Here is a 27255-nt window from a genome sequence, read left to right as displayed (position 1 = left end):
TATACGCTCTCCGTCATTGCACAGCACCCAGTAAATACCCCTCAGGCTCACTGCTATATAATTAGACTCACTATCCGTTTGATTTCTTTCCAGCATTCCTCCATGTCTGGAAAAAGGAAAGTAACCTTATATATTACCAGGTTAATAGTACTGTCTGAGGAAGTGATTTGAAATGTTCATAATTTTGAACTTCGCCGAATTACTCTCTCAATAAGGCACTAGTTATAGTACCATCTGCTGCACCACGTTGCATTAATATGCTTAGAGTTAAATCCTCCTTGCCTTAGCCTCACAAGTAATCCCATTGACATCAATTTGTTCCTAAGTCTTCTAATAACTACAGGGAGTTGTACTTTGCAGGATCACCTTCAGGGATCACAAGACACACAACGGCACTCTCTGCAGATAACTTTATTAAATAACGCAGCAAGCAGAACTGCAGTTTGACCTCTACTTCATGCCTGGGGATTTTTGTCTTTGAGGGCTAGAATGTTCTGTATGAATTTGTAAATTTTTTCACTTAGACCGTAGAGCCTTCAGTGACCCCCTGAAAAAAATTGAGCAGCGTAGCAAATAAGGGCAGATAAACTAAACACTTCAACAGAAAATCAGCTTTAATTGTTGCTTACTCTTCCTGTCTATGCCTACAGCAAATGCTGTGGCTAGTGCGACTTCTCTCTGCTCCAAGAGTGGTTGGATTTTGGATATCCCTGCATGAGTATCTTCTCATAAATTGTTTTAAAGACTTGCAGCATCACAATTTTGTGAAACTGAGGAAAGTTGTGTGTCCTTTTTAAAAAAACAAATTTTCCTTAGCTTACAAAAAGTATCAGGAGTGTGTGAGAGTCTGGAAGTGCTAAAAGGAAGCTACTGTTTTCTCTTGAGAGTTCTTCAGATATTTTCTTTAGAGCAGTGTTTTAAGGTCACTTTCTTATTCTCAACTAGGGATAATTTAATGGAATTATCCTTTGCCGGGGGCAGGAAGGTATCAGCAAATCCTAGACTTCTTTAGTCCTTTTCTATCCCAGTTAATTACAGACAGAAAGGGGCAGAAGAGGATTCGCTTCATCCAAAGTCAAAACATGTTTCCACAGTGGCCTCCTCATAACAACCTAGCAGGAGAGAACTGTTCCCAAATCTGAACTTTACTGCACTGAGAGCATGTAAAAGATTTATTTATCAGTTTTGTCTTGCCCTATTTCCCATCTTTGTTCTGTCTCCCTCTGCTGCTCCCATTTTAGTTGGTAAGGTGAATCTTTTGCTCTTTGTCTGTCTCTGTGTGTGAATTAAGAAAAATACAACAGAAGGGTGTTGCTGGTTTTACATGTTCATTAAACATTGGGTTTAGACCAGATGGCAAATATAGTTCAGGCTTTTTTTTGTGTTCTGAGTTTTAGGGCTTGAAGGTGCTTGAGAGAAGTGTTTAAGTATGCAAATATGCACATTTAAATTTTTTAAGGGATCTCAGAAGGCTTTAGCAAGAACTCCCACTGAATTCTGAGGGATTTGGTTCCCAGTTTTGCTTACTGTCTGTGGAAATCCCATCTGTAACTATGTGGTTTTGCCATTGGGTTGAAAAATAAAAGACACAAGGAAGAGCACCCCGGAACAGAGGGAACTGATGCAGGTTGAGGTCCCGGAGGGGATAACAGGGTAGTTTGCTGAAGCTGTTGCAGCCGAGGTAGGGAAGAGAGGCAGCGTGCATTCCTCCAGTGCCCCTCTGTCCCTCTTCCCAGCTATGTGGAGGAGGCTGGCCACCATGTGGGAGCACAGGCAAGAATCCCTGCCCTGCTAACTCTTTAAAAAGGCATATCTGTGGGCTAAGGCCAAGTCTGCTAGCACCCAAACTGAATCAACAAGTCCTTCAAGAATAATGTAAGCCGGTGTGGTAGATACAATGTTGCTGTAAGTATAGCTCATCTTCTGCAAGGTGGAAATACCCGGAAGGAAAGAATTTGTTTCCAAAAGCACTTGAAGCTCCTTCTCTCCGCACTCAGCCTCCTCCATAATACATTGTTTTTGCTTGTGTATAGTCTGTGTTCCGTGAGCTCGGAATACGCGGTCTAGAAGCATTTTGCCATAAAGAACGCTTTCAGAGGGCTTTAGGGTTTCCTGCCATTTGCCAGGCTGCTGTGGGAAGTTCTTCAATAAATAAGTAGAACAATAAAGTTACTGTGAACAAAACATTCCCCAGGCAACTCCCCCTGATCTGCAAATGAGCACGCCTTCTGTTGCCGCTCCTCGCGCATGAATTCACGCACAGCCATGTGTGCTGATGCAGATGAACAGCGGTGACATCCTATCTCGCGGCCACGCTGGTGATGTCTTGTGGGGGGGTTACTCAGGCGGAACAGTGGTTTATGTCGTGTCCCCATCCCTGCCCACAGGCTGGGCAAGGAAGAAGGCCAGGAGGAAGGGAAGGGAGCTATGAATGCTGTGACATCTCCGGGGTTTTGCTGTCGCTTTAAGCACCTGCATTTTCTTTAATGTGGTACTGGCGTTAATAGCTAAACAAGCAGCAAGAAGTAGTGCAAGAGGCTCTTACTTATATTCACTTGTGCTGTAAACCCATCTCCTTATTGTTTTGAAAAAATGTCAGATTTATGTTTCAGTTGTTGACCAATTTCACTTGAATAGCCCATGAGATAATTAGAATTGTCCGGTTTCAGTTTTGTTTTGTACAATTTCACTAACTTTATAACAGATCTGGGTGTTGTTTATGAAAGCATCATTATACCTCTGTTCACTGACTTACTTTTTTCACCTGACCAGAGTATCTCCATAGGTACCTATCCCTGATTAACCTGCAGCTCTTACAGCTGTCTGTACACGCTAATTGTGCCTGTGCCAGAGCTGAGCTGCAACATCGCCCTAACTTTCTCACCTTTCATCACCAATTCTTTCTATTTTTGCTGGTCTACTGTCAGCTGGATGAAGCTTTCATCATTTCTTCTATCCAACCGGATTTCCTTTTTCAAGCCTTCTCACTGCCTATTTCTTTCTTTGTATGCTTTAGAAATTGCATGTCTGAGTAAACTCCTGAAACGTAATCAGAAGGCTATCACAGGAACATGACAGAACGGTTCCTCTGACTCCGCACTGGCTCAGAGAAGAAGCTCTTTAGAGCCTTTTCCTTTTGAATTTTCCTGAAGATAAGTATTCAGGAGACATTTTCTTCTACTTAAAATTCTGAAACAGTCATATTAACTTCTCTTTGGTGCCAGAGGTGGTCTGTTTAAACACTGGTTGATGCATCTGTTTCTTCCCGTCCTTTTCAGAATTTTGCTGGATCCCCTGTAACTTCCTTTAAAATCAGGTTCATGAAGGAAATTTCAATAATCTCAAAACCTGTGTATCTCCCTGAATAATTTCCACCCATTAATGTCTCCCTTATTTTTATTCTGCAGACAGTAAACAATCTTCTATTTGTTGGAGGCTTTTTTTGGACAACAATGTTTTTTCTAAGCTGAGATCTTCTTTTAAGTGGAAAAAAGAGAGAGACTTCCACATTTTATAACATCCAGAGTCACAAACGTTCATTCTCAATTGTACACTGTGTGTCTTTGGAGGAAATAATTCCTGGCAATTGCAATCAACTTGTCATAACATGAACATATGCACAAGTGAAGTCTTGCTCGTTATCAAAAGCATTTTTAAGGACATGACATACTGCCTATGAATTCTGATGGGCACACGCTCTATTCAATGGAAAAACACATACATTTTATAATGAAGGGAACAGGCTATGATGAGGAAAGTTGAAATAGTCAAAACCAGTTCGTTATGTTTCAGACTATGATTTGCTGTGTGTCATTTGGGAAACAACTTGCTTTCTCTGTTTATAGGTGTGAAATAATTTTTTTGCCCTGAAATAGTTATATTTTAAAAAAAGAAAAAGTTTGAGTTTTACATGATCAAGTGGACAAGACACAAGTGGCACTCTGCAGATGTAAAATTATCTAATCCCAGACTTGCAGAGACAGTTATTTCTCAGGGATGTTCTAGGTTTTCAAAGATATTTTTTTTTATTAAAGGTGAGTAACATTATGGAACTGAATTTTCCGAGTTTTCAGCAGTGAATTTGATTGTAGCTGGTTTTTTTATGAGGCTGACAGATTGTTCCTGTTCTTTCCTCAGAGTTCTTCCCGTCAGATTTCTAGCTTGGCGTTAGGCAAGATGTGCTAAAAGCAAATCAAGTGTCTTTAACAATAATATAATCCATCTCTATTCTACCAGTCACCAGCATTTCTAGGTCAGTAGCACCCTGACTGTGCTGAATTTGAGTTACGCATCAGACAGTAGTTTCTAGCATTTCTGATATAAGACTGGCTGTAAAGTAATTTCCTGAGGCATAACTTGTTAATGGCCTTATAAGTAGCTCATGCCGTTAAAAATGTTATTAAATCCTATGACAGTGTCCGAGAGAGCTCTACAGTCTTTGTTCTGGCTAATCTCTTTTAAGTTTTTCTAAGGTGCTGCTATCTAATGTATCGGTCAGAAATGAAAACCAGGTAATTTTTTTTCAGAGATTTCAGAAACTTCCAGTCTTGCTCTTCCAATTCTACATGCTTTTTTCTGTCGCAATGGTCATCAGTTATGAACAGATGCTCATGCCGGTTTCAAGAGGCTTACTGGATGGTCTTTCCACAACGGGCAAGTGAATGTACCAACACAGCCGCTTTTACCTGTGGGCAAATTAAGTAGGTCTTCAGGAATATAATGGAAGAATCTGCCCCGAGTCTGTCAGCTGCAGACCTCTCTGGACTTGGACCTGCCTTTACCGTAACGTTTGTCATCGCACAAGAGATCCTGGGATGAATCAGAGAAATGGCAGTGGATTTCCCGAGGATTTCCCCCGCCACCTCCCCTCTTCAGATCTCCCAAAATTATCGCTCTTTCAGAGAAACAGCAGCCCATCCCCAGTCAGGGCGGGCTGGCTGCCTCATGCTTCCTGGACAAGGCTGTGATCCTGCGTCAGGATCACCTAAGAAAAGCCACTGAGATCTCAGCTGAGTGACAAATTAAGAAAAAAAACTGGGAGAGGAAGACCTCCAGGGACGAGCACAAGAAGCAGAATTATTCATGTGAAATTTGTCTGAGACACAGCTCGGTTATCCAATCCAGCTGAATATTTCACAGGGTTGTCCTGACATGTTTTATGGACTTACATTATATGGAGCATTTCATCCAAAGATTCAATGGTTTTTGTCAATGCCCACAACACTCCTGGTACTGATGGCAGCATTGTACTGACAAGCATCTTTGTGTCAAAAAGCCTAATTAAAAATCCAGCCCCACCTTTTAATAACACAGCTGAATGGATACAAATAACTTGCACAATTGCCTATATAAAATTCACCACGGTTTTGGCAGCTGAATAAAAATTGCAGGCAGATGCAATGAGAGAATAACTTTTGAGAGCACAGTAAGATTATCTTCCAGAAAAATACACTGCACTAAAAGCCATGGGACCTGAGAAATTAAGTCATGATTTCTTGCAGGATTAAGAGCAGTTTGCATCGGATAGCAGTAAGTTCAACACAGCTTTTGATCAGGCAGGACACGTAAGTGTTGCTAACATATATTTATTGATGAGTAATTCTAGAGTTTAAAGCACGTGCTGTATTTTCCATTGAAACTGAAAGTAAGAGCAAATATATCTAATATATCTAGTGCTCCTTACAAGATAGTACCTCAGCTGTGGTCAGCAAGATTTGCTTTTGGAGAGTACAAGAACCATATATGCATAAAAGTGATTTTCTGCAGTGTCCTGATCCTGATTTGCTCCAACATCTGCTGTCAGTCAAAGATTTCAGGAATTCCTTTATCCAGAACCCTCTGGAATTTATCTTTGTCCTGTTGCACACCATTTGATAGTCTAGTTCAAATGCAAACTTTTAGACTATTATGTGACTGAAAAGTATGACACAATGGAGTCATCTTTTCATTACGGAGTAGAACCAGTTCCCAGTAGATCTTGTTCCGCTGTAGACTTGTCAGGTCAAGCTTACAAAACTCAGACCTTCTTGTGCTTTTTCTTCTTAGTAAAATGGGGATAAAGATACCTTTGATATTTGTCTTGCTTATTTTGGGGTGTACAATGTATAACAACGTGATTGTCCTTGGAGGCTATAATATTACTGTCAGAGAAACAAAAAGTAGTTGAAAATCCAATCACAACACCACAGTACTAGATTTTCTCCCCTCTCTCTCCTTCTAGATTTTTAGAGTGTGGATATACAGCCCCTTTCACTGCTGCAGGTATTCCGTGACAATCAAGGGAGTCCTGGAGACCTTTGCCGTGGTATTTGACAGTGCTCGTGGCACACTTATCACTGGCATGTTATTGCAGTTGGTGTCTGACAGCATGCCCCATCTCCTAGAATGCGATTTCCTTTATGATTACATATGGCTGAAGTTGAGTACAGGAATAATGTATATGAGATGTACAGAATACTGGAAGGTAAGGGTATTTGCACATTAAGACCATTTTAAAACGGGTCTTCTTATATATGGTGCTAATTTCAATGTATGCTGCATGGGAGTTAACAGCAGGAACCAGGGGAAATGGGAAAGGCTTCTCTGAAGGCAAGTGGAGCTTTCCTTAGAAAAATTAAACTACAGATATTGTTCTGTAGCCTTGTCATTTCTTGAAAGCTACTAAGCTGCTGATCTTCCCCTAACTATTCCTCTAGCACCCTCCTCCCATTTGGGGGGCAAAGCAGCGAAGCATAGCCTCTGTGGAGCCCTCGCGAGTGTATTCAAACCCCTTATTTAACTCAGTAGCTGCAGAGAGCCCCACAAACTGTGGTGACAACAGACACGCTGCCCAATTGATCAGGAACAAAATATGGTGGGAACTCATCCCGAGGTTTCTAGGCTCCTTTTCCTGACTGGCAGCTGGGACCCTGGAACCTCTGAGGGACAAGAGCTTTGCAGGTGTCACTGAGGACATTAACCTTCTGTATCTAAGGCAGAGACTGGAAATCGGCAGGGTTTGTCTGCCCCAGAGACATAGTGACTGAAAAAAATGAGCTTTGAACCTGTTCTGGGGCTACAGAGGCCTGAGAAATACCAGGCAAATAAGGTCTTTGGAGACAGCTTTTTCTGTCCTTGGATTAGGAACAAGAAACAAAGCTTGTCACATTTGAGAAGATGAATGTGAAACATTTTGTTTTCAGTGACCTGGTAGTTTCTGCCGAATCTTTGTGCCAACAAACTTATGCTAGAAGCCTAAATATATACACTGGACTGGAGTCCACAAATCATTATATGTATTTAGGCATTTGGTAAGCGCTGCAAAGCTTAAGAAACTTCAGCTTCTAGGTCTTACTTAAAAAATGCCAAGAATATTAACCAGTCTAGTTTTTAAAGATTTTTAATCACTAAAGGATACAGATACAATCTTCAGTTCAAATTTAAGTCAGTGAGATTTTTAAGGCTTAGTAATATAGGGATTTTACACGGATAAATCCTTGACAAAATGAGGTAACTTTGCCCTTATAAACAATGATTGGAGCAGCGCCTAAATATCTGTAAAAATCTGGTCCTGGACCCTGTTAATGATTCCATTAAAAGGCTAAGTGAGTGTCTTCTTGCCCCTGAAAAGGGCAACAGACTGTGGCTATATGTAGGCAAATTCATTCTCATTGCTATGTACCCGGCTTTACAGAGGAGATTTTCAGTTATTAGTTCACTAACATCCTATAAATCACGGCTCACCTTCATGCTTCATTTGAATATTGCCGTAGCTTTCCTTCCGTGCCTTTTTCCAAGCTGCTGCTGGCCTCTGTGCCTGGACTTACGCCAAGTGTTAGGCAATTTCATCCTTAGCTGCAGACTCACTGCTGGCTGCCGCTCCTCTGCTGGTAGAGCTGTAGTAATATTGGAGCCGCAGTAGGAGGCCGCGTGTGTAGTCTGGCTGGTGAGCCGGCGTTGTGCAAACCCTGTCCTCTCTTTTGCCTTGTCGCCCCCATCTCCCTTTCCATCTTTGCAACCCTTCCGATCCGAGAGCCCTGGAAGGTGCCTGGAAAACACCATCCAAACCTGCAGTGCTGTATGAAGGAAAGTACTGGAAAGACATCATCATTGCCTGCAACTGGAATTGCTTTCTCTCTAAGAAAGCAGATAGGAGATTTTATTTCAGTGATATATATGACAATTAGAGTTTTATTTGTTTGGGTTCATTCCAGTCCATGCTAACCCACTCTGGGACTGGGGGATTTGGATTTGGAGTCAGGGTACCAAGCCCGAAAAGGTGGGCAGGTGGTTGTTTAAGGCAGGTAAATACTTAGCTGTTGTTTAACTAATGCCTTATGAGGAGCATGTATGAATGTTTTCTGGCTTAGGGAACAGATATTCTCCAAAACCAGACAGTATTGCTTATCTTCTTCAGAAGAACTCAAATGAACCCTATGGTTTACATAAAATCTTCTTATATCCAGGGAAATTAACCGGTACTATACACAAAATGTATATATTCTCACTCCTCTCACCCTGTGCAGGTTCAGCTGTTATTGGTATTTATTCCCCAAGTCATGTGATACAAGACATGAGACAAGTGCCATAGACACGTGAGCAAAGCGTCAATGTTCTGGCTTACAACAGGGATTTTCACCAGATTCTCACTCTCCGCTCTGGTTCAATACTGAAGGTGACTCTAAGTTGCTACCATAAGAAAAGTTTCCTTTTTTTATTACAAATAAGTTACTGGGTAAGTAGATAAGTGATTAGTGTTTATTATTCAAAGTGTTGCTTTTGTGGCTATATCTGTGCTCATATTCTCCAGGGAAGCGATAACCATGATGAATTAACTATTTGGGTTCAGGAGGATTACTTCTCTTAGGTAACTACTTGCCTGATCTGCACTGACATAATTGCACTGCGAGCACCAGGCAGATCGAGCCAGGCTTTGGAGGTACTGCATTTAGCTGTAATTTTATTTCCTTTGGCCGAACAGGTACACTTCAGCTGTTCCTGCAATGGATTCTTGCAAGTATAGCAATAGTAGTGAAAGTCCATTGGCTATCTACTAGGAAACGCGTTAACTGCCATGATGTCAGGCTCTGCATCCAATCAATCATTTGTGCAAGCACTATTATATATTATTTTTCAATTCAGAAGGCATACCTGATAAGCTTCTCTTTAAAGTTTAGGAAGTGCTGGAGTCCCGGTCAACTTATTAGAATATAAATGTGTACTTTAGACATTCCATGGATTGGTATAAAACACAGAAAAAGTCACTTTGTAAAAACAGAACTGTGTAAAAGATGCTGCTTTTAGATAAAAAAGATTCCTTCACTAACACTGAGAAGTTTCATTGGCACATACAGCGTGCCTAAACCATAAACCCTGACTTTTTATCCTCCTGTTTCGCTTCTTATTCTTTTGTCTAATCTGCTTCTCTTTGGCTAGCAGTTCTGGAGCCAATTAGCTGACCTCCTGCAGATCCTTTCCTCTTCCCAGTAATTTCCCAGAACATGTTGTTCTGAGTCTTAAGGATTTCAGGTCATACCGTGAGGGAGTAGGGTTGCATGTAATAGCCAATTAACAAGAAAAATGAAGTGATGGAGATCACTTTTCTGTCACTTTATCGCAGCTCTGTTCATGTTGAAACATTAATGAAAAGATTAAACCTGCCTATTAACTTTTCCATTTGCATTTGAACCACTAAAAAGTAGCTGCCATGCGAGTGTCAGAAAACCCACAGATGAATAAAATGAATTACTGGTGTAATTAACAGTGTGACAATGATCATCAGAGGCACTGAGGACCTGCAGTTTTCATCAGCCGTTGATGGGGTTGAATGGCAAGATCTGTAGGGAGAGACAGCACCTCTTACCGGGCCAGATGGTGATGCGTGCCGTTCCGGCGGAGAAAGGGTGGTTTGTGTAAAGGTTTATTCATTTTATACACTCGGTAAAGGTGTCATTTCTCACTGTAAAAGGTGTAATACTCACCCTGCCTTCCTTAGATCACAGTGGCTACAACACCATTACGGTTTCAAGATAGTTTTGGGCGCTTGGTGCTGCAGAAAGTCAGATCCAGACAGTGCACGTGACAGGAGTGGATACTTCGTAAATCCAGCTGAATCTCAGCTGCCCCATCACAGAGACCAAACTTTGTGCTGGTACATCATTATAAGGCATTGCTTAAATTCCCAAAAGGATTAGGTAATGATTGGATAAGGTTGTTCCTGTGATTTTGGACTAAATTTCTGTGAAAAGCCGCATTTTGATATTCAGCATAGAAATTATAGCTCAAACCATTTTGTCTAGTTGGATTTCTTTGCTTTTTTCACTGTAGAAACTCATTATATTTAACAACAGTCTCTCCAACTTAACAAGGGTCTTTCTCATAGCATACTAAATAGAGCCTCCCCTTGCCAGAACGGCTTCTCTGGGGAGAGGGACATTCTCAGGGAAATTACACTAGGATTTCATTAAAAGAACATGGTAGAGTGCTATTTTAACAGAGAACCTATTTCACGGGATGTGAAAATTTGCTTTTGGAGATATCAGTGTTTCTCCGATTACACTGGAACACATTGTGTGATGAGTTTTAGGGGATGTAGTATGAATAATTGTCATCTTATTTTTTTCAGGTCCGGGACCTAGAAACGGGATATCCAATATATCAGATTGAAGATGTCAATGGGCTGAAGACTGGAGTGACCTGTGCAGCCACTGAAATAAATGGGGTTTGTCTTCTACTGGGGCACGTGATGGTAAAGCAGTTAAATAATTGCCTCATTTTTATTATATTTATTTAAGATGACATATTACATGAGCAGACAGAACTCTTTGCCTTGACTGTCTCAGTGACAGAAGAATGAATTTTGGCTTTCTTCCACAGGGGGGGGAAGTATGCACAGCTGTCAGTCTGAAGGAAAGGGGGGACGTATCTCAGCTGGGTTTTATTTGATAGGTGTTCATAGAAAGGTGAATTTTGCCTGCTTGGGCTCTGGTAATTTGCTAGGTATTGCTCTCTGGAAGACTATCTTCAAAGCTTTTGGTCTGAAAAGGCATTTCCTTATAGGATTTAGGACCTAGATCTGTAACTAAATAGCTGCAGATGGAGAATGGTAGGTTTTCAGTTTTGTATCTAAGTATCTAAGCTGAATTTTATAGTGTCGACAGGCTGTGCACACTATGTGTGTGTGTGTGTATATATATATATATATATATATATATGCATGTTTCCTGATTTTTTCACGTGTTATTTTCGGTGCATCAGTTTTAGGTAATGTGACAAGACCTCTTCAATACACAAGTGCTACACTGAATTCTGCAACAAATTTTAATATTTTTGTAATTTGTTAACGTAACGGAATAATTCTTCTCACATTCAGATGTTCAAGAGTGTACACCTCTGAAGTGTTAAAATATATAAAATATGTGAAAGCTACCTCACGTAAAAAGGAGATGGCCCTTTCCACGCAGCATACTGGCTAATGTTTCTTGTTTGTACGTGGGAGCAGAGACCACACCCTTTATAGATCTTAAGAGGATGACAGGTGAATCAAGTCCTACAAATTGAAGTCATATGTAATAACTGCTTCACTTCAGATAATGCTGTAGCTCCTTCCCTCCACTAGTTGCGTGGACAAGTCCAGCCACCAGGTCCCTCTGCCCCTTGCTGTAGCTCAGCACCTGAAGTCTCCTGTCTGACAGCTCCCACTCATCTTGCTCTCCGACTCCTTTAAAGTAAAAGATTTAAAATATTGTTGTTGTTATTGACGGTGTTTACCCTGTTTAAAGAGTCCAGAAACAGAAGATGGGTAGTGGTCTATTGTCCTGGGCTGCAGCATAAAATAGACATGGAAAAAAGATGGAAAAATGGTGGGGCTAATGGTGAAGATGTTTTCTGCTAAGTTCTGTGCCCCTAAGGGTGCTGTTACAGCTTTTGAAAGACCAGTGACCTAGCTCTGAACCTTCAACTGGATTTTCTTTTTTCTCCATTCCCTATTTGATCCAGTTCAAGTTTCTGACTCTGAAGCACAGGTTACTGCTGAAAGTTCATTCCCTTTTGTTTATCTTTCTCATTTGTGTGTAGGAACAGTGAAAATCTGGAAGTTTGAAAGTGAGCAGGACTTTAAAGCCTTGCCTTTGGCCCAGCACAGCAAAAATGAGTGTCATCTGCTGAAGACAGTTTCCCTGAAGGCTAATGAGAGCCGACATGCACTTCTGGTTTTGGAGCAGAGTGGGAAGATGAAAATCATTCAGGTTTTTCAAATATACTTTATTTTTTTTTCTGATTTCATTTGGTAGCTCCTAATTTTTTGTGGCAAAATAGGACTTTTTCATTAATTAGTAGATAAACGAGAAACTGTCAAGGAGCAATCCACTTTCTGCATGTCATCAAATCAGCTTTCTGCCTTTCCATCTATGTGCCAGTATGTTCATTAGTCCATTGCTGGTTTTCAGCATTCTGATCATTTCTTTCCTTGCATTTGCTTTTCTGTTTGTGATGTTCCAGTAGTTACAGATCCTTTAAAGTAAAAGCTTTAAAATATTGTTGTTATAGGGAGTGTTTACCCTGTTTAAAGAGTTTCTAGTTCACCAGCAGCTGAGACTGGTTAGAACTATTCCTACAAATCCTGTTGATGTATTTAGTGCCTGCGCACTGGTTAGAGCCCTGCTTGGTAACAGCACGCGGGTCTAGGGCCGTGTTCTCCTGAGGCAGCTGTACCTTCTGCTCCTTCACCACTGCTTTGCAGCCGTAGCACGCTCCTCGGGCAGTGGCAGGCACAGCATCACCTTCCCAGGTTCCGGACACTGTCCTTCGCTGCAATCACTGCCCCAGCCCAGCAGCTGAGCCCTCGCTCGGGAATTGCTGACCCGGGTGTCCCGTCACTCGCATGCCATAGAGGATGCACGGAACATTCACTAGCAGGAGGCTCCCATGGTTCAGAATTCAGTTTCACAAACCTCAGAGGCCTCAGACTTACACAAGTCTGTTATTCTGAAGGTTTTTGACTGCAGCCTAATATCCCTCTTGGTATATTTTCCTTCTGTGGAGGGTAGGTGACTATGGTATTGTCCTGCAAAAACCCTTCAGTATGGGAGAATTTTTTGGCTGAAGGATTTTATTTTTTTTCCCCAAAAAATACTAATTAAGACCGTGGCTGCTTAAGAACTGATACAAAGAAACAAGACAGTAATAAATCAGATTTATTTGCACGGCTTGATTTTTAGAGTCTACTCTCTGTTCCCTTCAGCTAAAATTAACAGGATGCATTTGGAATTCACAATAATTATGGTTTCATTTCTCAGACAAACTGTGTTTCTGAAGCATTTTCTTCCTCAAATTGGAATGTTCTACTTGGGACAAAATTCTCCTTCTGAAACTTTAAATTCACTATGTGCAAGGGACAAAGGTTGTGGGGGGAAGTATTAAGTTTAACTAGACAGATGATACCTCTAAGAGAAAAAAACACACAAGCTCTCATCTTGGTAAATAATTTATTACCTTTGAGCATCCTGCTCATAAAAAGCTTTTTTATACAGGGTTTGCTTTTGATATTTAGATTTTTCTGAAATGCTAGTCACACCAATTGCCCCCCATGTTATTACTGAAATTGTTAGATCATTCACTCAGTGTAAATATATCCCTTGCCAAACAGGTTGGTGAGGAGTTGAATCTCCTCCAAGTCTCTCTGAAACTAAGTATATCAATACTGTTTCATGTAGTTGCAGAACTACTTTTTTATACAGATGTTTCAGTGATGGTGAGAAATGCAGGTAGTTGTTGTTATTATTATTTTTAGCTTTTTTAAGAGGCTCTGGATATAGTAGCTAGCAAGGTGAACTTGAGTAGCACCCCAAAACCGGTTCATCCTTTGCAGGAATCTACTACAGATCTCTCAATTTTTAGTCCTTCCTCCGAGGTATTTCTTGTTTGATACACTTAACATCGTAAGATTTACTAAAATCTTAATCATTGCTTCATTCTGGAGTTCAAGACATCTATGAAAACAGTAGAAAACCTCAGGAGCTGATTTCAGTAACACTTCCCAAAATGGACAGAAATACCAAAGTTAAAGCAGAAACTAAATACTGAAGTGAATTTCTTTCAGTCGGGAAAACAATGAAGGTAACTCCTGGTAGCCTCTAGGCACATGGAATCAGTTCTAGGGGAGGAATCAATGACTCAAGGCCACGGCTGAACTGTGGCGGCTTCTTCTCACGCAGTTGGAACAGGCACCAGTTTTGCTGGTATGTTAGGTATGAACTGGGGGCGAGCAACGTTAATAAAACAAGCAGCTATAACTAAAGAGACAACTTACTTTAAGGGGGTAGTTAGAGGGAATGAAGCCAAGAGCTCACTCTGAACTCCTCAGCTGGACAGCTTCTAATATCACGGTAGGTAATTTAAAGTGAGCTGCAGGATCTCTGGCTGGCTCTTCAGTTTGCAGGGTAGGCATATGCTAGGTGATACCTGCAACAGTTTTTGTGGTTTGGCACAGAAAACAAGCTTTTGACACACACACTTGCAGATAATTTCCTTATTAATAGAGAAATCCTTTCCTCTTTCATTAAGTCAATTATTTTAACAGAGTAACCCAGTCCAGACCTATCTATATGTCACATGGGTGCTTCCTGAGGCACTGTCGTTTCCATGAAGGAATCCAGTTGTGTCTCTGTCACTGAAGCCTGACACCTTATAAACACATGATTTTTTTTCTGAATATTCAGCTGCTGTCTGACACCAGTTCTCTGGAGAGTGACACAGAGAAGCACTTCAAAATTCCACATCTTTTGCAGAAGATTAGAAAGTAAAATGTTTACTGCGCCCTCAATGATTTCATCTTTTAGCCACAGGATAGGAACCAATTAAGTATTCCAAACTTTTCTGTACATTGAAGGTCTAAGATAAGTCATGCCAGAAAGTGATAGTTTCTAAGGGCTGTATCTACTTATTATTCTGTTTCACGGTTGTTGCCATGATTAAGCAGCTGCTGTGAACACACACTTCACATTCCTGCACAAAACAGTAAGTTGATGTTCTTGTATAAAGCCTGGAAATGAAATGTCATTCGCCGCTACAGCTGGAGTGACCTTCCGTGGTGGTGGCACACAGACATCAAGCTGGCTGTTACAGTGATTCCATTTTCTCTTCTAACTGCTTTGGTAAAATACAATGTTAAATTTCTCTTTCAGTGTTGACCAATTTAACTTGAATATTCCATGAGACCTGGGTGGTGTTTCGTATAATTTACCTAGATCTGTAACAGATCTGGGTGATGCTTCTGGAAGGCCATTCTCTCTCTGTTCAGCAACTTATTCCTTTAACCTGATTCCAGCATCTCCACTGATACCTGCTCCTGATTAATCTTCAGTTCTTGCAGCTGTTTTTACATGCTCTAATTGCAACTGTGCTGTAGGGAGCAGGTCAGGATGGCAGGTGGAGGGCCCTGTCCCGGGCAGCAGGGAGTCTCCCGGTACTATCCATCACTCCCTGCTTCCTTCTGGTGCTTCCGTGAAGAGCAAATACAACAGTATCAGTTGTTGTAGACACTGTTAATTTAGGCATTTTGTTAAATCAACAGTTCAAATATTTCACACTGTAGTGTCCACAGTGTTCCTACTCTTTTTTTTTTTTTTTAATGTTTTTTTGTAGATTTTTGTACCATCTGTGAGGATGAAGCATTTTGATGTTTTAAAAGTAGAAGGATGCAGTTTGATAGCTACAGGAAGTGCAAATGGTGCAATAATTTTGTGGGATTTTGCATCCGCCTCTGTGAGATGCCTATAAATATTGCTTTCATGGGGGCGTTTTGATCTCCAGTATTCATACAAACTTTTCAAATGGCACAGCAGAAATCCTGAGATACCTGGCTATAAAGGGTGATGGATGGACAAACAGGATTTAAAGTAGCAGTTTATGTGCCCCCCACTCCCTCCCATTTCAGATGGCTTTGCTGCCTCGTCCTGACATTGCAGGTAGAAGCGATCATTTGGGGAAGGGATGATGCAATTAAGAATAATGTGTTAGCATAACTCAGCACTGCCACTCTCACTATGTAAGTCACCCTGTCACTGACTAGAGGCTGCTACTGAGCTGTAGGCACATCCTTATTTTGGATGTTTCATGTTTGGGAGGACACCTGGAAATAACGCTACTTCAGATGATAACGGCAGATGAGTGTCGGTATCAGTGGCTGTACCCACAAGACTACAAGCCACATTCAGCAAGGAGAAATCTCAAGTGATGTTGGAGGTTTGGGAGTAAAAATCTTTCACAGAAAGAAACAAGAAGTGAGCATAGGACGGTTCCAGATATTCTCATGCGGATTAGGCTGCTACACCAGGGAACTGAACAATGACATGTCTGGTTAGACCGAGTGGAGCAGCACGGCAGTATTTCTGTGTTGGTGATGGAACACATGCCTCTGAAGTGTCCTACCCCATAGTCTCACAGCATCCTTCATGTGTAAAATTGGCATGTTTGTGAGAAAGTGAGCTGAGTTTTTCTGTACCAAGGGAAATAATCAAAACTGAAATGCAGTTCTGGCTGTGACGACTCCTTTGCTTTTGTCTCCCCATATATGAGGGAGGTAATTCACGTGGAGGCATGGAGGACAGGAAAGTCAGTGCTTTGTAAGTAGACACTTAAGGTTTGTAAGAACCAGGGTTCACACGACTGGTTTGAATGCCAGAAGCAAGGCACTTTTCTAACATTAACTTAGCTAGGTAACTTCAACAGAAGTTACTTTACTTTTCTCTTAAATGCTAATTCTTAAGAAAATACTTGGCTGAATGAAATGTTCATCATTCCATGAGGCTTCTGTATTTCCTGGTACAGGCACGTTCTGTACCTACTCCTCACTGGCATTTATCCACTAGAACTGATTAACTGATTCTGAAAAACTGTGTCTAAAACTTTCAGGTGACATGCATTCTGGGAAATGAAATGTTTAAATTTTTAGATCACAAATAAAGTCTGCAATTTTGGGGGGGAATAATACGCAACCCATCTGACACATCCTGTACAAACATCTTTCTTTTCAGGTGTCAAATTAATGAAGACAGCCAGGCTTTGGTTCTTCAAGCACCTGGAGTCAATGCCGTGTTATTCCTTGTACATGGTGCTTTGTCTTTGAGGTAACTGTGCATTTTATCTTCCCTCATGACAGGCACAGTGATTTGGAATTCTGTTGTAGTAAACTGATGTAATCTTTGTCCAAGATACCTGATATAATTGAGATGTTCTTTGTATTTCATCAAGTCAAGTTCAAACAGTTAATTGGCTTTCCCATCCTTAAACTTTTGTAATGCTTATCAATCCATATATGCTCTTTTTTTACCACTCCACTGAGTTAACCTTTTATCCTCTGAATGACCTCATAAGTCGCAATTTTGTTGAAGAATTCACCTTTTGTCAGGTATCAGTTTTCCTGTGTACTGTACCTTCTCTTCTTTGATTCTTATCTCTGTGAGATAACTGTGGCAGCATGCATTTTTTTTGTTTCAAACCTGATCCAATCCTCAAGCTATTAATACTCTCAGCAAAGAAAGAGAGGCAAGCTCACTGAAGTGTGCAGCCTCAAGTCATCTTAAAGCAAACTAGAAGCTGGCATAGGTTGGTAGTGTTGGGTGGAGAACAGAATTCTGGACAAATTGCTCATTTTGAGAGAAAGTCATTGCACCTGTAACATAAGTTACAGAAGTTACATGTAGCATAAGTTAAGAAGTGCCTCTCTTCCAATGGATATGCAAAGGCAATGGCAGCCAAAAGGACTCAGTATGGCTTAAATACTTACGCGGATTTAAAGTCTTAAGCAATTAGGCAGGTTTTTTGCTCTCCTGAATCGTAAGAATGGTTAATGGTCTTACGTTGCTTTAAAACCTTCAAGTAGCTTATGCATTTACCGCACTCCTACACGTAGCAGTGCCATTTAATTGAACATAAATTTACTTTTTGATGTTATAGTTTAATGATTAGTTTAAGAAATCCTAGATAAATTAAAAATGTGGTGGTTCCAATTAAAAAATAGAATTTTTAATAAATCAAGAAAAGTTCTGATTATGCTCAAGCAGGAGGATCCTACAATGACTTCGAATCATATAATGTTAGAAAGTTTTGGATGTACTGGTAAGGCACCTGAATGAATTTGACTGTGATCATATATACACACACAGTGTCCAAGAACGCTAACAAGTTTTTCAAATCAAACACTGAAAAATTATGAAGTCATGGCCACCTGTCCAAATTTAAGTGGGTTACTCCAGCTGCATACTTTCTATATGGGTTCTACGTTATCCCAGTTATTCAGATACTCTTACCCAAAACAGAGCAGCTGTGACCTTGGTGTAAGTTATGTGGCAAGACCCTCTCACGAGCACAGTCAGAACTCTCCTTGACTCAGAAACACAAACATTGAAGACCACATCCAAATAATTTTCCTGAGTTTCTTCCACAGAATCCCATTTCTGAGAATTTTCTTAACAGATTGAAAATGAGTTTCTATAATTAACTGAAAACTACTTGCAGAGCAAAATGCTGTGTAAAGTGAAATGGAATAAGCCACTGGCGTGTACTGAAATCTTCCCCTTCATTTCCTGAGGGTGAACACCAGTGTTAATTTTGATTGACTATGGATTTAATTTGCTCAAAACTCCTAACAGGAGAGGTTGGCTGTGTAATATGCAAATACCTCCTAGTTACTTGGATAAATTTCTAAAACACTAGAAGTCTAAAAGTCTGACCACTACAGGCACTATTTTATTATGCTTTATTACACTGGATGATGTTGATTTCCAGATAGCAAACAGTATCTTCAAGAATGTCAGTGATCTCCAACAATTTCTTTCACACAGGAAAATTAGTTCCCTGCCCTCTACTACTGCAAGGAGCGATGGCAGTGCCATCCCAGAGCACGAGGGCAGTTCTTTGAACCTACATAAGGTGGGTACAGTGGCTTCATGGATTCAGTAGCATTCAAAACAAATTTCTGTTTTCCTTTTGGTTTCGGTTTTAAAATCCCGTAGCTTACTAAAATCCCTTCGTAAAGCCATGCACAAAATTAAATAGCAAGAGTTACAGAGAAATGAACTTCGTTCACCTAAGCTGAATGAGGCGGGGAATTAAGAATACATTCTGTCAGTCAGCTGGCTCTGGATACATGGAATAGCTGACTATCGAAGTGTTCGTCGGGTGCTTATGACTAGCAATTCTGACTTTGAAATGGGGTATAGAAGAACTCAAAAGGGAAGGTAAAATAGATAAATCATGAAGTACTTGAAGAAAAGTGGAACCACATCTACCTTGCAGCCACACTTGCTTAGATACATCTCTCAAATGACAATGATAATATTTTTTTTTTTTTAATTTACCATCAAGATGCTAGTGTCTCTGTGTATTTTTACTAAGGATAGCATTATGATTTTTATGACACTTTTTCCCCTTTTATGCCAGAGGAACATGCTGTATTTGCAGAGTAACAAATCGCAAGTAGGCAAAAAGAGGAAAATCCTGCTACCTCTCAAATTCTTTCCGTCATGTTGTTTCAGCAGAGCATGGCACTTCCATAGATTCCCAAGTAGACACAGGCCTGTCATCCACAAAATAAATTATATAATACCTTGTGCTATGCAGTTGTCAGAATAACAAAATGGATAGGCATCTGCAGCTCAAAAAGATCCCTAGAAGCCCAACACATCACACCTTGTACAAATCAATAGATAGGATAGATTGAAGTGGCTTGTCCTCTTCTAAGATACCTCAGACACTCGTGGCTGCATAGTTTTTCCTGCCTTAATTGACTTGGCAATTTTTGAGTCCAGTATACTGATTGCTGTCAGCCTCGAGGATCCTCACAAGCCTATATAGCAAGGCACATATGAAGGACTGTGACAATTCTCATGCTGAAGATGCAGATGGGAGTAACTGCTGTTGCTATTTATGCGTTTTGTCCGTCTTTGATCAAGGCAGTCACAAGACTCAGTTCTGAGTTAAACTGAGATCTAGGTTACATTCACGTGGCTGTAAGTGATCACTTTGCTTCTTCTAATAAATCAGTGCCATTCAGCCAAATTTGCCTTTAGCATGCTCCTAAATTCCAATTAATTTCATTTGTGATTTGTTCATCTGTGATTTTGATTCTCTCCAGATGAAATATTTCTTGTTTTCACTCAGTGCTTCCAAAACTGAATGGAAATTGGGGCAATATTTAAATCCTTCAACTAAAACCAATTAAGTTCTTAAAATAATTTCAACTAGAGAACTGTTCTGTACTTAGACCCAAGTTCAGTTTTCTAATTCTGTTACATTTTATTCCTTGCTTTTAGGAAGATTTAGAAAGTGAGGAAATTAATACTCAGATAAAAAAAGGTATGGAAGGATGTTTTTCATTCTCTTTCTTGTTGATCCACGAGTTCTGCCCAGATTACTATAGAAACTGAGTTTGTCAGTTTGTCTTGCAAACTGTCTTTTGAATAATTGGGATACCATTGGTATGTGGATAACACACCTAAACATCTGCACCCTCCTGATCTGCAGTTATATCCCAAAAGCCAGGCCAGGATGCAGGATATGCAAGGGCTTCATTGCTGGTTTTCCTAAATAGACACGACACTGAAAAAATGAAAACCTTGAAGGATGCGGGAATGACAACTTTACACACTTTCCCTAAATATTTGAACAATGGATTATTAAAATGGTATAGCAAGAGCCAACTTGAGATAAGTATGAGTGAATGGCCTCACAGGCATAATCTTCAAACGCAGGTGAAATTTTAGAAGGAAAAATCTTCCCTATAGTACAAAAACAACAGAACAAGAGAGCGCCAAGTGCTTAAGAGTTAAAGCTGTGCAAATGGAGTCAGTGAATTTGCAAGAAGCCAATTCTCTAGAGTCTTTTGAACCCTTTAGACATCCTCTGCTGGAAAGCAGACTTTTTCAATAACAAGAAATTTGATTATCTGAAACGTGGATTTAAGCTGAATTTCTTTGGCAAAGAAAAAATGCCCCAAAACCAGAATATCCCTAAGCCTTGTAGCTGCCCAATGAAACAGACACCCATGTTAGATCCTGCATCCACTGAATGCCTATTTCACCGAGGACCTTCATGGGACCCCCCAGCATCTCCGACTCTGGGGAAGCCACAGCAGGAATTCAAACAAAGGTTCTCTGTGACCACCACCTTGTGTTTAACAAAAGTTTTGAAGTAAGTATACAAATCTCTGATCCCAGAATTATTAAGTGTCATTCAATTACTAAACCTCACCTTATTGCTGAATTTATAGTAATCTCCAGAAGCCTCCTGCAGAGACTGCAGAACTGCCTCTCAGCCACCCTGGTGACCATTGCCTTGCACTCCTCCACTCTCACTGGTGCTTGCTGTTTCGGTAAAATCTGTTGCTCTGCTCTAAACAACGTTCCCCCACACCATGGAGCAATAGTTCAGGCTGGTTTAGATAAGATCATGAAGATTGTTCTGATTTCTTTTCAGCTGTCTCTTATCCATATCTGTAATGTTTTCAGAGTAATGCCATCTCAATGAAGGAGTTTATTTTCAAATTTAATTTTTTTCCTAGTGTTATGCGATTTCTGTGCATTCAAAAGCAATACTAAAAATTGTTGAGAAAACGTATGATCATTTGTGTTCCAAAGCAGAAGGCACAACTAGGTCTAAGAACATCCAGTACTTGAAGGTGAATGTACAGTTATCCAAAGCTGTAGCAGGACACTCACCAGTACTGGCTTCTGCTCATGAACATGGTTGTATCTGCCTAGGGAATATTTGGGTAGCTATTTGAATGTCTTTGGGATGGGGTAGGACCATTAAGAAGATAATTCTACTAGTCTTCAGAAACATGCTTTTTAACTAGCAATTGCAGCAGCAGATATTTTATTGCATTTTTGGGTTAATAGGTTCTTCCATGGATGTAAATTAGTTCTGCTTTAATAACTGTAGCAGGGAGTAATGACAAGTGGAAAAATGGAAGAATCATGATTTGAAAAAATGATAACGAAAATTCACTATAAATTTACGTTAAAGTCTAGAACTTAATTTTTCACACACAACATTTACCTTCTAAGAAAGGATGATGATAAGCAAGTGTCCTACTCTCAGAAGAGGAAGAATATGTCTGGAACATTGCACAAGCCAGCTAGCACTAGTAGGGTAACAAATCAGGAGAGAATAATATCCTAACACACAGTGTCTACAGCTGTAATCAGCTTGTAAAGCCAGGCATGCAACAGAATGCTGATGACTTAGTTGTCCTATCACCTCAGATCTGTAAGGCTCTATTCCAGAAAACTTTACTCTAACCAAGAGATACAGAGTAAATACAGCAAGAAGGGGGAGTACTGTGATATGGCTGGGTAATGTTGGTCCTTGTGGCAGGCAGTGCCCACAACACATCAGCCATGTAAGGCTTTAACAGGAATCCCAGCAGAAGCAAGTCATAGGGAGAATTTTTCAGAAAGGTGGTGATGCAGCTTTGATGTTTTATGCAAAAATAGAACACGATGGTGAATGTCCCCAGGCGCAGTAGGTGTGGGCTTTGCTGGGTTTTGTTGTCTTTACAGTTGATGTATTAGTGTGCTTAGATTCCTGTAAGGACCTCCAAATTCAGCTGACGGTGATGTCAACGTGGGCATGATTGGCATGCATTACATGGATGACACAGTCAAGAATCTCCTCATCACTCTCCCTTACTTCCTCCCAGACCTAAAGAGGCAGTAAGGCAGAGTCTACTGGTGCTTACTTGAAAAATAGAAGTTGGTGAAGGAGACTTCATGGGCCCATTTGCAGCAAGAAACAACATCTCAGTAGCAAATGAGATGCATACTGGTGATATTCCACAGCAAATGAGAGGTAAATGGTGAAGCAGGGATAGGTACAGCTAGACTGAATTGCCTGGAAAGTGAAACAGCTTGTTCTTTTGATGCAGGAGAGAGAGCAGTCCAGAAGAATACACCCCAGCTACCTTGGTCATTCAGTCATTTAGCAGCTTTCTGAATACATGAGCCGAGTAATATTGAATAGATCAAATAGATCAAGTGGCACTCAGCTTCTGATGCATCGATTATTTTTTTTTATGTTATTATAAAGAGAAATATGTGTTTATTTATTTGTTTGTTTATTTTATGGAAACAGTGAAAGGACTTGTGCCATATTCAAAATATCCTTCCGTTCCTCTGACAGCACTATGTACAGGCATCTCCACTAAAATGCTTTTGGCAGGCAGTAAGAGTGAGTAACGTGTTAAGTCATTCTGTTCAGGACAGTCTGTAGGGCCACAAAATATCATGCTGTAAATGTGCCAGAAATATGGAAATGAAGGTCCAAATGCTGCCAAACTTTCTGCATTAAAGCTATAACTAAATAATTGAAAAAGGTATTTTCTAATATGAAAGGATGGTAGATTAAAGCTTCGTGTTAATAGCATTATCAGTAGAATTCTTTTCATAAAAGACATTACAATTTTCTTCACTCACAAGCCTTGCATATACTTTCCATCTGAATTACTGTATTAATACCAAGGGCAAAGATTACTGCTAAGAACAAGCAAAAATTTCATATCTGATGTAAAAAAACTAAAAAAAAAACCCTGCAGCTTCCACTGGACCATGATTCAGACCCTGATATGGAGTGTGCAGTAATGGCTTCAGCAGTTTGCTGCTATATAAGGGAGGAAAGCACATGTGGTCTCTGCAAGCAGTTCGTTGTTAGACTTTTAAATTCACACCAAATCTGACTTTCAATTGGCAGAAAGTCCAAGAGTTTATCTGCTGTCTAATTCTTCTCCAAACCTTTAGAATCAGCCTGGCAATTTTCCTCTTCTGCATCTCTCATATGAGATTGCTGTCTGTTACTGTGTCACTTTGCTTCTAAAATACCTGTTAGAACTCTTTCCTGCCACCTGCCTGCTCTTATGCGGTCAGACGCTGGATGGAGTAAGTTGGGGGGTTTCCCCCATTTACTTCAAAACTGAGCTGTAGCTTGACGTTGATGCTGAAAATGAGGAGGAATTTCCACTCCCCACTGACTCAAAGCAGTAAATGGGTCCAGGAAGGCAGCATGCACTGAACAGGACTTTAATTAGTTGTGGAAAAGTATCTACCCTATTACCAATCATCTGATACTCTCCCTTTGTCCTTTCGTGCCTGTGCCGCTGTGTATTTGCTTTTCATGTTTTCCTCACTCTTCTCTTTTATCTGCAGTGCTACTGCCAATTCCGTGTTCCCGTTACAGATTTTTCCTTGTTACGAAAAGGTCAACTTCTCTGTCAGCCTCCTTGCTGGCTTGCAAATGTACAGCCCAAGAAGCCAGTGACCACTATAGAAGGTGGGATTACACAAAAGATTCCTCTGTCTAGTAGTGGAAACGAGAGATAAGAGGCAACTTCATCAGGAAAGAGGAAGCCTAGGCGGGAAACTGAGCAGTTGTGGGTCACAAGGAAAATGGCTCTTCGGTTCTAGCGTCACGTGAATGCACTAAAAGGTTGTAAAACATTAAGCTTTCACTATGTATGAAATTAATCCAACTTTGTTTTACCAGGACTGAAAACCAGTTTAACCCCCGGGAAGCTCTCATACCTACTTCGTGCATCTTGACAGGATGACTCTTAGTTTTCACTCATGTCATTTAAGAAAAAACTGTTTTTTCCATTTCAAACCTATCCAGGCAACATCACATTGTCCACAAAGAGTATATATATATTTCTTTGCATATTAATGAATTGTCCATTATATTCTACTCTGTGCTTGACAATGAGATACTGACATTCACCTTAAAGTAACTTTCACTGACTTGTAATCTTTGCTTCATCCTGCCCAGTGCCTACCAAGAGCATGTCGTAGCAATGACTGCAATGGTTTAATTGTGAATGTGTACCATTAATGAAATATATTGATGTTTTTGCTTTTTTCTTTCTTAACCAGAGGGACATATTATGATATCATGCACTAGAGCATTGCCTCATTCTTAGAGGATCAACAAAACAGTAAAAATGTAAAGAAAAATCTGACATATTTTCTTTACTTGAACAGTGTACCAAGATAAGACAAACAGAGAAAAATGGATTCAGAGCTCTACAGGGACTAAAAGTGTTTCCTGCACATAAAGGTCATGTCTTCAGCTTGAAATAATAACTTGATGCTGTGAAAAATGAGACAAACAGAAGTAAAATATTGTTAGCATTATTCCCTTGTGTTCAAAGAGGCTACATTAAGAATTAATTTATCCATGTCCCCTGAGTGGTGTTTCTGCCACATACCATTTGCAGGCTGTTTTGTGGCGGGATTGCTTTCACACTTCTTTTAATTTTCTAAAAGCCATGCTGATAAATCCAGTAAACTAACAACCATGGTGGCACACAGAACTGCCCGAAACGTGGCTGTGTTGCTTTTTGCCTCAGAAAATAAAGGAGGAGCTATACTGGAGGGCACACGCTACTAAGTGGTTGACTTATTCCATGAAGAGGAGAAAAATGTGGTAGTGACAGCACATATTGATGGTCCAGTCAGGTACAAAGATGACTAATATTTCTTACAGCTATGGTAAATCAGTTGAACTGCCTCCAAAGTCCCTCTTCTTGCTGGACTTGTATATAGGCTAGAGCAAATAAAACACAACATTGGGTGTATTTTCTGTTCTAATTTTTCAATGCAACACTTCCAGGTTTTTCAGGAAGTCAGACTGTTGCAGACTGTCATTTTCTTTCAGCAAGGTGATCTTGAATGCATAGGTAACAGCCCCATCATTTAAGAAATGACCTCCTGTTCTAATCCTGTCTCAGCTTTCAATACTTGTTAAATTGACACGGGTCCTAAGCATTGCATCTACTCAATGCTTATGCAATTAAACCATTGCAGTCTGAAGATGCTTTGTAGACAACTGTAATTCTCTCTTGGCTAACAAGTACATTTGAAGGGGTTTCTTTTGGTTTTTTGGGAGAATCAATGAGCAAATTTTGTGTAAATCCTGCTCTGGTGGCAGCACCTTACTGTTAAGAGCAATTCAGAATAATGGTGCTTTTACTCCTCAGTTTTGTAATTATAAAGATGAACTGTTTGTTTTCTGATTTTTATGACATCCTTCTAATATTTTTTACTCTCAACTTCAATCTCATGGATTTTTGTCTGACAACTAGCATACTGAACTCTGGAACAGTGCTGCAGAAGTTGGTAACGTAGACAGATATTCTCCCACTTTCGTACCCCTTCTATAAGTATCAGTTTTTCCTTTCTGTCCTTTGGCGCTGCTTCTACTGTGTCTGTAGGCTCTGGCTTGCCACAAATAGATACTATCTTCGTTACTTTGGACAACCCAGGAAGTCTGAATTATCAGATACCAGTTGGTTGATTTTACCTTGTGATGTTAATAACTTTCCTACTATAATTAAAGAGAAAGGGAATCCCATGGAAAAGAAGTCTGAATATTCTGTCATGCTGGACAGGGACAAGTAAGATCTCATACTTGTACATACATGGATGACAGGGGGAGCTGTTCTAAAAACATTTTAAAAGTACCTTTCACCTGAAGGTCAGAAAAAATATTAGTATTTCCTATGAGTTATTTAGAAAAATCCTTTTTAAAAAATGTTTTTACACAGCATGAATAAATCTCTTCTTTGTTATGACTAGGTGACAGGATTAGGTGATACTCGGGATTTGAATCTGATGACTAGATAACTGTCTCAGATTTTAGCCTAATTAGGGTCTGTATGTGATGTACACTGTTCAGGTTAGCAGCCTATTCCCCTTCCAGTTCCACAAGCTGATATACTTCTGGGATGCCAAAAAAAATATTGAAAAAAGTTTCATGTGAATAGTTTCAACCAAAACCCAAATCCTTCTGTAAGAATAAACCCAATTTAATCTTTCAGTTTTAAAAATGGTCTTTTTAAATTTGCTGGGATGTTATGGATATATTCACCTACCTCTGACCATGACGTTCTGTCACTGGCATAACTGTTGTGTGTTCAATAGCAGTACTGGACCCCTCTCCTCCTGGACAGAGTTCTCAAGTGATGTGGGCTAGTTACAAATCACGCCAGAGAGCCTTGGCCCTCTACCTTAAGTCATATTTTCAGTCCTGGAGCTCCCTGGTTCATCAGTTAGCGGGTTGACCAAATGAACATAAATACTGCAGCAGGAATCTTCAGAGGCAACATACATGGTGTTTTTAGTAATAAAGCAGTCCAAATCTGGGAAAAATTACTTTGGGGCTTAAAAAGTCATGCATGCTTTAGTGGTAAGATCTCATATACCATGTACATTCTTAGGTTGCCTTTTCACC

General features: G+C 40.2%; 1 protein-coding gene across 1 annotated transcript in view; it reads left to right on the top strand.

Moving 5' to 3' along the window:
- Nucleotides 1-26423, top strand: part of WDR64 (WD repeat domain 64) — a 71875-nt gene extending 45452 nt beyond the window's left edge. The window contains 20 exon segments of the mRNA XM_037391719.1: nt 6221-6233; nt 6236-6287; nt 6289-6338; nt 8505-8653; nt 10604-10716; nt 12044-12224; nt 14558-14689; nt 14691-14737; nt 15624-15753; nt 18694-18909; nt 20292-20334; nt 20874-21133; nt 21539-21748; nt 23065-23074; nt 23110-23205; nt 23860-23909; nt 24925-24966; nt 25373-25409; nt 25412-25481; nt 26237-26423. Of these exon segments, the coding sequence (XP_037247616.1) occupies nt 6221-6233; nt 6236-6287; nt 6289-6338; nt 8505-8653; nt 10604-10716; nt 12044-12224; nt 14558-14689; nt 14691-14737; nt 15624-15753; nt 18694-18909; nt 20292-20334; nt 20874-21133; nt 21539-21748; nt 23065-23074; nt 23110-23205; nt 23860-23909; nt 24925-24966; nt 25373-25409; nt 25412-25481; nt 26237-26423 (2088 nt within the window).
- The last annotated feature ends 832 nt before the right edge of the window (nt 26424-27255 follow it).

The sequence above is a fragment of the Falco rusticolus genome, chromosome 6 (assembly GCF_015220075.1).
Source record: "Falco rusticolus isolate bFalRus1 chromosome 6, bFalRus1.pri, whole genome shotgun sequence".
Lineage (NCBI taxonomy): Eukaryota > Metazoa > Chordata > Aves > Falconiformes > Falconidae > Falco > Falco rusticolus.
The sequence above is the reverse complement of the archived record's forward strand: the minus strand, read 5'-3'. Positions and strand labels throughout refer to the sequence as shown.